Below are 16,118 nucleotides of genomic sequence, written 5' to 3'. Positions count from 1 at the left end.
GCATAAATGTAACTTCGCCATCTCCTGACACGCGTCCGGAAATCCGAGGCTTGCTTCACGAGCTCCTCCTATGTTTGGACCTGTTCACGGTTTGTCAAATCTCGAGCGGCAAAGCAATCAGAGCCGTGCGATCAGTGGGGTCCATGGTACGACGCACGAAACTCCAAGCGATCGATGTAACGAGTACCCTGAGGCGTACCCGGATGAGAAGGACTCATGAGCCCACCAGTTCCTGCCAATGACAGCCCGGGCAAGACCGGAAGGCCATCGAACGCGTGATCGGGCTTCCGGATTTGCGTTCGGAAATGGGAAAACGCTTTCCCGACAACCGGAATCGATTCCCGAGTCGCGACGGGAAACGTTTTCCGGCCGCATACCTCTCTCTGCAAGAAGTGGGGATCAGCAGCGGCATCACGTGGTCGGATTCGATCACCACGTGAAAGCGGTGTGGACGGCTCGATCTGCTTTAAATAAAGCACGGCGATCACAGCTCTCTTGTGGTCTCGGAAGCATTTTTCAGGAAAATAAAAAAAATTGATGTTTGCTCTAAATGAAATTTTATTAGGCAATAAAATTTTGTTCCATGAAAATAACATAAAATTAATTTAAATTAGGATGTTTTGATTTACAATATTATTACTGGAAAAGAATCCCAATTCCTGGCATCTTGGGAGATCCTACTTGGAGACTTCCACCTCAGTCTGGCTTGAAACTCCATCTTCTATTATGAGTACATCACATTTTTGCATGGACTACGTAGAATAAAGTGATGAAGAGTACTGTGACTAGTTGACCTACATAGAATAATGTTTCATGGATCATCCACATAATCCAACATTAGTTAATGTAGTTGATTCCCAAGGAGCACATGAGACTCTTGTTTTGGACATCAGTGAGACTATTACACCAGTTTCAGGTTGCCATCAGTGAGTGATTCCTTTAGTGATATAAGGGGCATCAGTTAGGCACTGAAATGTTTGGACTTGCTTGCAGAATTAGCAGGTCATTTGATCTTGCATGGCAGCAGAATATTCTCTTAAATAGGGTACTGATAAGTTTAAATGCAAGAAGACATTGCAGGTGGGGGAAATGAAAGGAAGTCTTTGCGTCCACAGCACTCCCAATTAAATGTGCGAGAAAAAAAGGAGGACAAAGTGGAAAATGATCTGTGATTCCTTATGGCTTGTCTTTTCCTTTTTTCCTTTTTCTCCCTTTGTTCTCTGTCAAAGAGAGAGGACTGAGACTGAGAGTGACCCATGTAATCATGGATCCATTATTCATGGAACTTTAACTAGCGTAAAGAAAACATGATCTTGCAGCATTAAGGATCCCTGAGATTGCAAGATGACATTGATGGCATGCTCAGAACATATAAAAAGAGAAACGCTCTTGTAGCATTAAATTCTCTAAGATGGTTTTTGTTTCTTCAAGATGTGATTGGGAATAAACTTGTCCCTAAAATGCAATGTCTTCTTCATCACCTAACACTGGTCCATACATGATATATGATCCTATGATCATAGTAAATATGCCCTTAAGAACATGCTAATGTCCTCTATCACTCGAAAAATAAGCATCAACTGCTTCCTAATTGGGTGTGACAACAGTGCAGCATCAATATGTTGCATAACCTACACTCAACACAAATGCCTTATCAAAACAAGTAGACAAAACTATATATATAAATGAATATGTGCATTTATATTTAAATACATAAAACCTCTGTGCAGGACAAATATATGCAGCATAAAATAATAAGATCATCTAGAAAAGGATATTTCACAGATAACTTACACTGCATGTAAAGAAACAAGAGGTTGGTCATCTAAACAGTTCGATCGACCATCTCTTCGACACTAATAACCATTGATGGACTCACAACATGTAAAACCAAGGACATAACATGGTCTATATATCCTGGATGAACGTATCAATCTCCAACAGGTTGAGTCAGGTTTTGCTTTCATGCTTACATGAGGGCTGAAGTGGGGATTCAGTAAGTATTGACATATGTCCTTATTTTAGCTGCTTACTTTGTACAGGATTTGAAAGAGGTAATAGGGACACACATATCTAGATATATTGGTTGTGAAATCCATCGATGAGTTGAAGTGGATAATGATCAGGTGGTGGCAGATCTTGGCAGATGACACTCGGCCAAATACTGATTAGAAGACCTAAGTGTAATCATTAAGTTCTAAAAAGGGCACGGATCATTTGATCACCTAACATGTAACAAGGATAGGGTATATTGACATAAATTAAAAATAAAAAGGGAGAATTTAAACTAGCATTGTATTTTTTGATTGAACCTAAAAGTCTAGCTTCATTTATTACTCAAAACATAAGAACTATAATCATACTAATATTATATAATAAAAAAATTTAATCAAACAATAATAAATTAAATTTAAGATACCGATCACTCGATGTTGTTTAGAATATCCTTCTTTTGATCTATAAACGGATTGTTATCAGGTTTGAAGGAATCAATTTATAAGAGGAACTAGACGTATGTTCTCCTCTCTTTCTATCTTTTATATGATTACTATAAATTAATTTGTAATTAGTTTTTAGGAAGTCATATCTTTTAAAGACAAGAGCGAAAAATCTAAGATAAAAAATTACCAATCATCCCTCATAAAAAATTCTATCATAATTAGATTTTTTTTATTGATCGATAAATATAATAATACTACATTAAGTCTTACTAAAAATGTAAGACATAAAAATTAGATATCATTAATATATACTCGATGTACCACAATACTATTAGTTTTTCCCAATGTAATCTGACTCTTGTAATTTATCTTATTAAAATAATCCTATTATCATATTTCATAATATGTACATATATAAATATAAATAGGATAGCAAAATAATAATTTTAATTATATATAATATTATTTATGATGTCCATTAAAAATAAATAATTTTAATTATATATATATATATCTTAGGTTGTAATACCTTAGTAAATGGATCAAAAATTAATATAGTGAATCTCATATTCTCAATTGATATTAGTTAATTCTGGATTTTTTCTCTAACTATCAAGTACTTTATATCATAATATATATAACTACCAAAGTACTTATCATTTTTAGAGCAGAAAATTATTATGATGTATCAAAATATATTTTCAACGATTTGATAATTGAGTCTAACTATACTGAGTCATAAGATAAAATTTTATAGTTACAAAGTTTAATTAGTAACCTCGAAGCCTCAATGGCTTAAAATCAACTTCTATTTTTAATATAATTTACATTATACTATTCTTGAAAATTACCTCTCTAGCTAATTATTTATATATATATATATATATATATCGTATTGTAGACTTCCTACTATTTAGGTAGTTTATTGAATTAACATATAAAAATCCCATCATTTTAAGTTGATTTGATCTCTTGAATGTAAATATATAATTCTTTTATCTTTTGTAGATATTTTATTATTTTGTTTATAATCTTTTGATATTCCATTTATGGGTAACTTTATATCTACCTAACATTTTTTACTGAAAACTAATATTTGGTCTAATATAGGCTTAAGCATAATAGACTTTCAACGACGTATATATATGAAGTATATTTTATTTAAATCTTTTCCACCTCATTCTTAAGACACTAGTTTTAACAAATTTTTTTACTTATGGTAATAGGTATATCACTAGCTGAATAAAACTACATACTAAATCTCTTCGAGACATGATTAATATACTCTTTCTAAGATAATTTTGATAATTATTAAGATATATTTATAAATATCTAAATATCAATAATACGTTATCTCGTTCATATCAATCATCTTAAAATTATTAGTGAAAAATATCTTGATCTCATGCAATAAACTAAGATCATTATTGACAATCAAAGATATCATCAATAAACCAATATAATAAACTTACTCTCATTAACCTTTAAATAGAAACACTGATTAATAGTATTTTATATAAATATAATAAAATAATATCATAGTACTATATATACTATTGTTTAGAAGCTTATTTAATGTTACAAATGTATTTCTTAGGTTGTAAGCCAAATTTCTTTTTCATTTTCTATGAATTCTTTAGGTTGTTTTATATAAATTTTATCATCTAAATCTTTATTCAACAATTTTATTTTCATATCCATATGATGAAATTCAATATCATAATAAACCACTAATGTTATGATGATTCTTGATGAATCTATTTAAAAATTAAAGAAAATCTCACTATGATCGATATTTTTTTTTACAAGTAAAGTTTTTTATCACGAGTCTAGTTTTATATCATATAATATTGACCTTTAAATCATATTTAGTCTTAAATACTAATTTAAAATTAATTCTTTTATAATTATTTGACAACTCGATGATTTTTCAAAAATCACTTTTGTACATTAATGTTAACTCTTCTTTCATTATATCACATTTCTTTTTGGAATTGTCACTCTCTAAAAATAATAAAAAATATTTTCATTTATTATGTCATAGTTCTTATATATATACCACATAATCATTAAAAAATTGATAGATCTTCTTTCCCTTTAAGATTTTCTCAAGACTATCAATTTTGGTAATTCTACAAACTCATCAATAGTGATATCATGTCATATAGGAGTTTATCAATATTATTTTATTATTTATCTTCGTTAAGTTGTTTAGTTATTTGAGAAATAATAACCTCTTAATAGGAAATGATAAATGGAGCATCAACGTGTATCTCTCCAATGTTAAAATTTGATATTATCACTCCCACTAATTTAATATTCTATAAGAATCTATTAAAAAGATCTTATCCTCATCTATAAAATTAATATTTCTATCTAATTATCTCTGAAATTTATTTGTATATACCTAAGGGTGTCAATAGCCTGTGATATTATATGAATTTTGATATATTATCTATAAATATAATAAATTTTCTTTCTCTATGCAATAGTAAATATAACATGGAATGATTCAGAAATATAAGTATATATAAATCTTAAGAAATTCATGAAATTTTATTTCATTTCAAACATTTGATTGTAGGATCGTTATAAACTCAATATTCATATTAATTATGTACAAACCATTATATAGAATTTTATAATCAACTTTTATTGAATCATAAATATACTGAGTTTGTCATCATAAAAAGGGATAATATTTTTACAATTCTATATAAGAAAATTAAAATTCTAGATACATAGAAACATAACATGCATCATCAAGATTCATTATATCAATAATCTTTAAACATTGGTAATAAGTAACTATAGCTATCACTTAAAATAATTTCTTATAACAATAAACCTTCCGGTTTCTTTGGCTTTTTCGAGTTAAAATGAAACCATACCTATTATTAGTAATATGAGTTAAACCACCAAGTATAATCTACTAAATATTAAAAGAGACTTCTTGTATATTTAATTTAAAACAAATAAAGTTCTAAGTTATATATTTCTCTTTGAAAGCAAATTTTATAGTCCTTTTTCATATGAATTTTTTTGTCATAGAAATAGTATTTTACTATAAAGATTTTTCTTTTATGAGTTTGGCCTTTATAAACTTAACTAATTTATTTGGTGAATAATATTTTATTATTATTATTATCCACTCATCGGATAGTAACTAGAATATCATGAGACCTTTCTTGCTTTAATCTTAATTCTTTCTAAATATATATATTAATAAATTTATTTAAATTTTATTTATCTTTTTAGAAGGGCTCACCATGTATAATATTATTGAGCCTTACAACTTTATCAATCATTTCAATGATATGTCATAAATTTCTCAAATGTTATAATACTAATATGTAATGTGCTAGTTTACAAATTTCAGAACTCAAGTTATATATAGTAATAAAATATAAATATTATTAATAATTATCATAAAGCTAAACCTAAATAGCCCTTTCCTAATTATTTATTTTCATTATTTATTTCATTAAATTTTAACAGTTAAGTATGTGATTCTTCTAACAAATTCAAATACAGTCTACCGTACTTAATGTAAATTATGTATACTTAAGCTATTTATAGTAATTTAATCTAAAATATATATGAATACTAGAGGCATAATAATATAATAAAAATTATCACTATAATAATAAAATAATATAATATTAATATTTTAAAAATTTTAATAAATATTGAATTATTGATATTATCTCTATTTCACCTTTGGATTAAACATTGACATATCTAATGTTCACATAATATTTTAAAATTATAAAAAAAATGATGTCATCATTATAAAATAGTATTATTATCTTTGGGTATATAATCATAAACTGTAAAAATATCTAAAATAGTATAAAATATATATTTTTTTGATATATTAAGCCTACCAATACAACCTTTTGGGTGATTAATTTTAGCAAAAACTAAATAAAAATCACAAATAACAAATCGAACAACAAAAATGAAAAGATACCTGAAAATAGATGAAAAAACACCTAGTCAAAGTACAAATAGCAAAATCGCTAAATAAGAATTGGTTAAGGATATAGCTTTAACTAATGTAGTGCAATCTTGCGAGCGATTCAACTAAATAAATGACAAAGGGGCAATCATATAGAAATCCAAAGACAAACACTCCAAAATCTCTCGCTTTTATCATGGCCAAGCAAAAGAGGAGAGAGAGCTAAAGAATTGATCTGTTAAATTACAAAGGAAATAATGTGTGGGAAACACTAAATTCATTGGAAAAGCTTATTCTTAAAATAGATGATCCTCTCCGAGTTACACAATAACTCAAAATTTATAATTTACTTATCTTATTGTTAATACTTTTTACTTCTCAACCAAATAAACAATCTGGATGCTAAGTAGCGAGATGAACTATTTTGATAGTATAATTTGAAATTACCCAATTATAATATCAATTAGAGAGGAATGCTTTGCACTCATTGCTTCATACGATAGTGATTTAATGGTGTCAGATCACCTCCCATAAGACAGACTACACTCTATCAATAAAAATATCATAATTTATGATGTATACAATAATAATGATAATATTAAAAATTTTAAATAATTTATCAAAAAACTCTAATAATGAGCTTTTATCAAATGACACCCCATATTTGGTTTTTACTAAGTCATGTCTTTGTTTAGGCTTTGACTAAAATATCCTTAATGAAATCAGAAGAAAAAAATATATATATTTTAGAACTGAATTGATTTTTTTAGATGAACTAAATTGGATCAGTTCAATTAGATCTTAACTATTTAATTTGATTTAATTGAACCCTAGATTGCCTTTTGATTTTTTTCAAATTATTCCCCACTTTCACACTACCGCTTCCTCCTCCACCACTATCATCTCCTCCCACTTTAGTGCCTCTTCTTCTCACTCTACCTCTACCACTACCTCCTCTCACTTCAATGTCTCCTCACCCTCCCCCTAGACTTCCTCCTGCTCCCCCTTTGACTCCTCCCACTCCATCGCCTCCTTCCCCTTCCAATTGTCTTCCTCCTCATCCACCTCGATCTCCTCCTCCTCCACTACTCCCTCGCTCCCCTCCTCCTCCTCCTCTTAACAGATTATATGGATTAGCTTGAGTTACATCAATTCAAAGAATATATTTAAAAATATATTAATTTATATATAAAACTATCTTCAATTATAATAAAACTAAAAAACTCAAGTTATCCTAAAAATTATATTATTTTTATATAAAATTATCCTAAATAACTTATAAAAATTGTTATAGTCAAGTTATTCTTGAATTACATTTATTCATATAATATATTAAAAAATATATTAACTTTTATATAAAATTATCCTTGATCTATCATAAATTAGAAATATGTCCTAATAGTTTTAAAGAAGTTTGAATTAATTTTATAAAAATTAACTCGAGTTACACTTAATCATATATTTAATAAAATAATTCCTTAAACGAAGAATGATATCACCCATAAGACAATCATATCACTTATACATCCAATGGTATACTACTCATGGACGTCTAGACTTACAATGAAACTATTTATGAGCTAATACTCTATTTAAAAATTTTAATTATTCTAATTGATTAAAAAAAAGTGGATTGATTTATTGAAAAATAACTCAAGTTATGCTTGATTAAATATTTAACACAAAAATACTTTATTTGAAAATTTAATCACCCTAAACTCATAAGAAATTTAAAAATATAATATTATACATCTTAGAATCACGTGCTAATAATTCCAAAGAAGTTTGAATTAGTTGAATGAAAATTAATTTAAATTATACTCGAGTTATACTTGATTATAGATTTAATATAAATATTTCATATTTTAAAATTTAATCATCCTAAATTAATAAAAAAAGAAAAAAAAATAATATTAGTATTAATAGTTCAAGAGAAGTTTAAATATGTTTAATGAAAATTTAAAGAGTTAAACTCGTGTTACAATTTAGTCAGGATCATATATTCAACCCAAATATATCATATTTTAAAAAACTAAACTCGTGTTATAATCGAGTTATCGAAATTAAACCAATTATAGGATGTAAAAAATTAATATTAGAGATTTTTTGATAAGTTATTAAAAAATAATAATAGTGTAAAAAAGATTTAAGAGAATCTCATAAATAAAGTTATTTGAAAAATCAATAAAATTAGAAGAAAAAAAAATTTAGACACAGGAATTGGGCGTCGAGACACGTATTGATGAGAAAAGCAGGACAGTTCATGCCACACAGATGTTATGTACATGGAAAGTGACATGAAGCCTAACCCAAATGCCACTCTCTGTTTCACCCAGCAATACATGATTCTAATATAGCAACATGTCATACACATTTGTAACAAAAGCATAATTGACTTTTAGAGCAACAATAAAGAGTGTTATAATGAACAGGCTGTCTAATATAATTCTGCAGAATAGTTGACTCTTAAAAGTCATTTATTTTCTATTTATTAAATTATTTGAGGATATTCAGGTATTTAATATACTAGGCATATATTATTTATTTATGACGAAATAAAAGTAAAAAAATTATTTTAGTGCAAAAAGGTTTAATATACGGAAGTATTGACATCTAAATTCACATATAATCATGAATATAATAACTAAGGGCACATATTAGAATAGAATATAAGTCAGTTAAAATGATATATCAATATATTATTCTAAAGGTTTTTTTAATTGTTTAGTCAGTTGGCTTTAACCGTTTTATGTGTCATGAAATAATGCATACTTATGAGAGGAATATGTTTGCCAAAAAATAATAATATAATTTCGTATTTGAGGGATATCATTGCAAGTCATGTCTCAGTTTGCAGGGGTATTGATGTAATTATATATTCTAATTTTTGCTATTTCTCAAAATACTATAATAATAAGCCTTATACGGATACGTTTAATCCCACCCGGCTAATTCCCATTTGCCATCACCCAAGTGCGGCCCGCATATAAAAGCCAATAATAGAGCGCCACATCAGTAATAAAAAGTGTGCCCCATCAGCAGCAACAAAGTGGTCAGTTGACCTTTTTTCAGTGACAGGGAACAGGGGTTTACCTTGATACTAATCATCGCCCCCACGTCATGGCCAGTATTGATGCGAGAGGTTAAATTACTGCTGTCCGAGGCGAGATATGAAATCCGAAGTCGTTCGAGGTAGTATTTAATGCCACCACAGGGGGATCGGGACTGGCGTTGGCTGAACTTGACCTGCGATCGCCGCGAGGCGGGAGGGTTGAGAGAGACGGAGAGAGAGAGACAACGGAGGCGATGGCGTACCGGAGAAAGCAGCCGGTGGCGAGGGTGTCCACCTACGATGACTCCCGATCCACCAGCGCCGGCGGCGAGGATGCCTCCTCGACCTCTTCAACTCCGGGTTCTCTCGCTGCCCGGGCGATCCGAGCCTCCGCCGCCCACCGCGACGTCTCCTCCCTCTCCTCTGCCTACGGCGAGTCCGCCGTATCCTCCCCTCGCCGCGAATCGCACCCGCTCAGATCGGCGCCTTCTCCCCAGCAAGTGAGTTCTACTCTCGCCGTGTAGTCGGTTCTTGATCTGCGTGTCCCTTTTTCTCTGGATCGCTGGTTTCTGTATTGAAATTTATAGGGTTTCAGAAAGAAGATTTTACGTATTGCCTGTTGATGTAAGTATCTCGTGGTTTTCAATCTGATTCAAGTCGATTTGCATGGTTGGAATTTTTAGGTCGAGAAAATTTCTAGTTACTGGGTGTTGCAATCAGTGAACGATGAGTAGTGATCCGGTTTTAGGATGGCAGGAGTTTTCGGATTCATTTGGTGAATTTATACACAGATGATATTTTACTTCATGCTGGAATCAGATCTATGCTTTCTTAAGTTCAATTGTTCAATTAAAGCAGTTCAGAAATGATTTCACGGTTGTCATTAGATTTATTGTACATCGTGGGTAATGCCTTTGTTAGACCAAGCCTATCGCCCAAGAATGTGAGAAGCAGCGATGTCTATACTGTGGCTAGATATTATTTTTGGTTCTTTCTGTCTATTCTCGGTGTGAATATGCTATTAAAACATGTTAACTTGGAAGAGATTTTGCTGGGGGCATTTTTCTTGCAGAAATTTGTTGCAGTGGGGCATAATTTATTTTCACTCCTTATCTGTCTTAACATTAAGAAAAATTGATCAGTCAACTTCTTGGGACATGAGAAATATGTTGAGAAGGGGATATTATGCGACCACATGGAACAATTCATGAACTCTAGTCGCTTTTACATGATGTCTTTTACATTGCCAGCAAAAGAAACTGGGAAAGCTGCTACATGAGGTGGAAAAACAACTGCTCTCGTAAGCAAAAAAAAATGTTAGAGGTTTACTTTAATGTCATTCCTTAATAGGGTTTGGTCCTGATTTAAAAAAAATTGACAAATGTTTTAGCTTGAGATTGACTTGTAAGATACATAAAAAAATTTTAACATGCAAAATGACTAAGATGGATGTACAAGTGTCTACCACTTGGAACCTGAATTGATGTACTAAGCACACATTCAGATTACTTGGCATATTCAGATTGCCTTGAAGCCTACTAATGCTTAGGAAAATATCATTTCAATTCAACTTGTTGTTCCTGCATTGGAATTTACAGTTTCCTAAGATGTTACATGTTATATAGGCACTCAATTGTCTAGACAAGCTATTAGTTTCTAAAAGAATATTGACAAATATTCTTATCTATAAAATATCGTATTGTGCTGCTTCTGATGTAAAATAAAGAAAATTACATTGCCCCAAACTATCATCCAAAATTTCATGTTAGTCCCTTAACTTCCAATTTGTAGCAGTTAGTGACCTAAACTTCTAGCAAGTGCTACATCAGAGGTGTTCATCACATTTTCACAAGAAACCTTGACATACTAATTATGTGGCTGCGCAATAAACAATTCAACAAGATGGAAATATCATCTTATTTGAAAAATGAAGATGAAAAAAAGAAGAAAAGAAGAGAAGGCAACAGCACTTCCTTTGCCCTATTACCTTAATGAGTCTTACTCAACTTCAAATTAACTATATATATATATATATATATATATATATATATATAACATACATATTGTTAATATCCAGGGTCTTCAAACTTTATGTTGGATGATATGAGTGTTCAATAGATGGTATAAAAGTTTTAATATGTTTGAACTAATTAAAGTGCCAACCATTGTTTGATAAGTGTCAGTGTTTAACATAGATATATCAAGCAATTGAAATCTCCATGCTTCATAGGTTAAGTACTTTACACTCATTTTTTATTGTGGTTCTTGTGTTGACATAAAGGAGGCTAAACCACTTGCTAAGCAAAGCATGGTTGTTGTTGAGCATTGACTACAAAGTTAGACTTGTAGCTAAGCAAATTTGAAGTTTTATGACAGGCTTCTGTTGCCAAAACTATCTTGTTTAGAGCGCTTTTTAATTTATTTTAGAGGGCTGTTGATCAATTGTAGCAAAATGCAATATACAAAGATGATTACTTACTAAGTGGAAGAACCAAATAAAATGAACCTTGAAGAACTTCAAAATCATTATGTAGAAAAGGATGTTTCATCGGAAGATTATTATTTCTCTTGATACTTTTTGCTTCTTTATCTATTTGCTAGATAGAATATGCTTATCCAAGTCTTCTTATATCTTCTTTGATCATGTAATATGTTTGACTTTCAATTTAGGATTCTGCTTCATATGAATATACATCAATGAAAAGTTTGAATGAGTCCAAATATGGATTCTGGGGAACATTGGCTAGGAAAGCGAAAACATTTATTGATAATGATGAGACATCCAATCAATTTCAAGGCATTGATAAGAATCCACATCAGACAGTTGACAGATCAACTGGTGGCCAGGTAAGAATGAAATCATGGATCTTATGTTTTTTTATTGAACAGAATTCAGCTTATGTTACTATAGATCAAATGTATTGGTTCAAATTTCCAGGAATGAGATTTCATCCAAACAGTGGTTGTTTTATCCAGCATATTTTGGAAAAATATGATGGATGAGTCATTCATATGGGTCAAATAATATTTGTCTGTATTTAATAATCATCGGTTTGGATTTTATTTTTCGGCCATAGCATTACCTTCCTGACAAAAACTCGTCTGCATCTGTTTCCTTTTTGCCCCCACCTAATTCCCATTTTGATTTATTTTAGTTTTAGTTTTTTGCTTCTGAGAAAAAGAAAATTAAGATGAGAATCAATTTGCTGAAGTTTTTTGTTTTAAGTGTTTTGAAAATTCATACATTAGAAATTTGTGGAAGGAAGCATTTTTCTTTGTTAAATTTCATCAAATAAAGGACGACCAGGAGAACCGGACCAATGACCTGGATCTGTGACCTGTGAGATTTCTGGTGTTCTTCTGCAACATAGCTATCCCCTTATGGCAACCACTAAACTTATTTGTCTTCAGAAAACCAAAATAGCACAAAGACAGTTTATGTTTCTTAGTTTTGAATACGTGAATAATGAAACAGCACCAAATGGGGCCTTAGTTGTTTTTGGACTGCAAGCTACTCATGCATTGCTTGATAGTTTTTTCTCCTCCTGCTGCTCCACATCATGAAGTTACATTGTCATACTTTAACAATGTTGTTATTTTGATCAGCCAGAGATTTTTCAGAAGACTGAGACAACTCATAAACGTTCAGATGCAATTGGTTCTTCCATTAACTATATTAGTGGCACAATAAAAAATGCTCTTGAGGTAAGTTATTTGTAAATCTTGTTCATTATGTACTCACAGTTGCCAATAAAACATTGAATATGGTGATCTTTGTCTTGTAAACACTGTTAACGAACTCTTCAAGGTTACTGAAGTATTAAACTTTGAGAGAGCATCATTACTTTTGTGAATCTAGATTTGTGGATTGGCATTGTATTTAATGTACTATCCTTTCCAATATGTATGAATGTTCTATTAAACTTATTTCTCATATCATATTATGTTTTATGAATAACATCAGATTCAATAACCAGAAGTCATTATGAATTTACAATTTTGAGAGGTTTATGTATCTCCAAGTAGAGCACAAGTAGATATGAATTTATTTCTGTCATAAAATCATTTATATTATTGGCATACTTATGTTGAAATATTATAATTTGATTTAAGCGGCTCAGTTTCATGATGGATAGAGGTAGTACATTGCTTCTTCTTCATAAAAAATTGAGATATACTGTCATTTATGCAAAAAATCTGGGTGCCTCCTACTCACGTTAAGATCAAGCACAATTGAATTTATTGCTTTGTAACATTGTACAATAACACTCTTAATACAAGCAATAAGCTGCTATCTATTTTGCATTAAAGTTGGATTTTCTGTAGTTGAATTTTGTTCCTCAAATAACTTCATTTCTGTGTTAGTCTATTATCCAAGTAATATATTTCCTAATTTTCCAGGAGGGTCTTACAATTGTGGAGAGTAAAACAGCTGATATTATCCATGAAACACGTAAGCTCAATATAAGGAGAAAAGGAAACGCTGCCAATGTGCAGAGTCAGGCTGCAGAAAACTTGGGTCAACGTTATACCTCTCAGATTCAAACTGATTATGAAACTCAGCTGAAGGCATCTCGCGACGTAAGGTGGCAAATGTGTATCACTGAAATGGGTTTTGATCTACCTGTGGTTTCTGTTTTCTCAAATTGAATGAATTTTCCAATGCATACACAAGAAATGGATTTGCGTATGTGTTTATTGTCTTAGTTTTTTCTTGGTGATCAAAGGAAAAAAACTTGTTTAATACGAAAAAAAGATTGTCAAGAAGAACCAAGAGTTGGCCACTCTTAGTTCATGGTAGTCAAAAGTTCATCGGTTCTCTTCATAAACATTCATTATTCTCTGCCTAACCAGGTATATTGGCATTGAGTCATTCGGCAAGGACTTCCAACAGTTTGTTTGATCCATGTTTGTTGGAGTTGTTTCTTTGTTCTGTACTGATTTGAATAAGATATCCTCAGTTTTATTTTTTCACCCTTTTGAATATATGAAACAGTTACGTTGTACCATTTGCAGGTTGCAAATGCAATGGCTGCAAAAGCCAAACTTCTTCTTAGGGAACTGAAGACTGTCAAAGCAGACTTTGCTTTTGCAAAAGAACGGTGTGCGCAGCTTGAAGAAGAGAACAAAGTGCTGAGGGAAAGTCACGATAAGGGAGATAACCCTGAAGATGACGATCTGGTAATCATACACTAATGCATTGTACATTTAGCCAACAGAATTCTATGTGGGAATCAAATCATATACACTCTTAAATCGGTTGGTGGTTAATTTGTGATAAGTCTACTTAACAAACATAGAAAAATGTTCAATGATTTTTTTCTGACATGCAAACATATTTGACAAATTTTCTCCAACTTGTTGTAATTCTATGTTGTATTTTTTATGCTGTATCCCAAAATAAAGAGCCTTAAGCGCCCCTCTTCCTCACATGTATGTCCTTTAACTTATAATAGGTAAAGATGTAGTGTCGATCAGTTCAATTGAATTCTGCATGAAGCATTGGTTGTGGCATGTAAATAGCCTTGTTTATGTCACTGCTGTACTATGCTCCTACAGTCAGCTGATTTTTCTATCTACATTTTTGGATGTTCTAATTTCTATTAGTACCACCAGTAAGTCACCTTATCTTTTTGAATGTGGTTTCTATAAGTTCCTTTATTTTCTTAAAAGGAAAAGGACACTGTACTAGTTCTGCCAGCTTGATTTATCCTTTTATTTTTTGTTGCATCAATCATGGCTATCATGTTGTTGTTCGGTATTTGCTTCTTTTTGGAGTAAGACAGATTTAATGTTTAAACTTATCCATGTAATTATGATTGATACTAAATCTACACCACTTTATTAAATAGTTTGCAAAACCATGTGTGGTTGCTTTTACCAATGCATAAACCTTTTGCTCTTACATCTTTTATTTTCTCAACAGATTCGACTACAGCTGGAGACGTTGTTGGCTGAAAAGGCAAGATTGGCTCATGAAAATTCTGTATATGCACGGGAGAACAGATTCCTGCGAGAGATTGTGGAGTACCACCAACTCACCATGCAGGATGTTGTCTATGTGGATGAAGGCATCGAAGAGGTCACCGAGGTCTACATGACCCCTAATGCTCCCTCAACCCCATCATTTGCTGCATCCGAAGCAAACACTGTTCTCGTCCCGACGCCACTAACTCCCACTCATACGACCAATAGCCCTACCTCTGTTCATCCACGGTCACTATCACCCCCCTCAATTATCATACCAGAAGATTGTCCCATTGTCCCTATCCCCCCTATGCCCACTCCACTATCAGATCCTCTAAAATCAGCTCCACCGCCTCCGTCTGCAGCAGGTGCTGGGTACTAGTAGGCGGCCATCGAATCTGGTGTGTGTGCCATTTTTGCTCGTGTTCGATGAGTGTGATATTTGTTGTTGCATGTAAATTGGATTCCTTCACATATGTGCCAGTAAGTTTTACCACCAACCTGGTCAAATGAGTTGTGTCGTTAGCATTGTTGTTTGATATGTAAGTTATGTTTTATGGACTTGCACAATGTTGTTGATTCTTATAGTGCTTCCATGTGATGCTGTACTAGTACCAGCTCACCATCACTGAGCTCTCTATTTGCAATCAGAACAAAGCCGTTTCATGTTGCTGCGTGCGTGCGTGCTTCTTGTTCG

The 16,118-nt window shown here is 31.6% G+C and overlaps 1 protein-coding gene across 1 annotated transcript; it reads left to right on the top strand.

The window, feature by feature from the left end:
- Positions 1-9,613: 9,613 nt before the first annotated feature.
- On the top strand, positions 9,614-16,091 carry LOC135619655 (uncharacterized). The gene is made up of 6 exons (XM_065121870.1): positions 9,614-9,954; positions 12,125-12,301; positions 13,061-13,159; positions 13,856-14,035; positions 14,471-14,635; positions 15,381-16,091. Exons 1-6 carry the CDS (start codon positions 9,709-9,711, stop codon positions 15,801-15,803), a joined length of 1,290 nt encoding a protein of 429 aa, XP_064977942.1. The 5' UTR covers positions 9,614-9,708; the 3' UTR covers positions 15,804-16,091.
- Positions 16,092-16,118: the final 27 nt, after the last annotated feature.

This window comes from Musa acuminata, chromosome BXJ2-8 (genome assembly GCF_036884655.1).
Source record: "Musa acuminata AAA Group cultivar baxijiao chromosome BXJ2-8, Cavendish_Baxijiao_AAA, whole genome shotgun sequence".
In the NCBI taxonomy this organism is placed as follows: Eukaryota; Viridiplantae; Streptophyta; class Magnoliopsida; order Zingiberales; family Musaceae; genus Musa; species Musa acuminata.
Note: the sequence above shows the minus strand (reverse complement) of the source record. Positions and strands in the feature narration are given on the sequence as shown.

Coding starts and splice junctions, on each gene's coding strand:
- LOC135619655 (XM_065121870.1), top strand. CDS start 9,709: ATGGCGTACCGGAGAAAGCAGCCGGTGGCGAGGGTGTCCACCTACGAT. Junction 9,955..12,124: donor CGGCGCCTTCTCCCCAGCAA/GTGAGTTCTACT, acceptor CTTTCAATTTAG/GATTCTGCTTCATATGAATA. Junction 14,636..15,380: donor ACCCTGAAGATGACGATCTG/GTAATCATACAC, acceptor TTTTCTCAACAG/ATTCGACTACAGCTGGAGAC.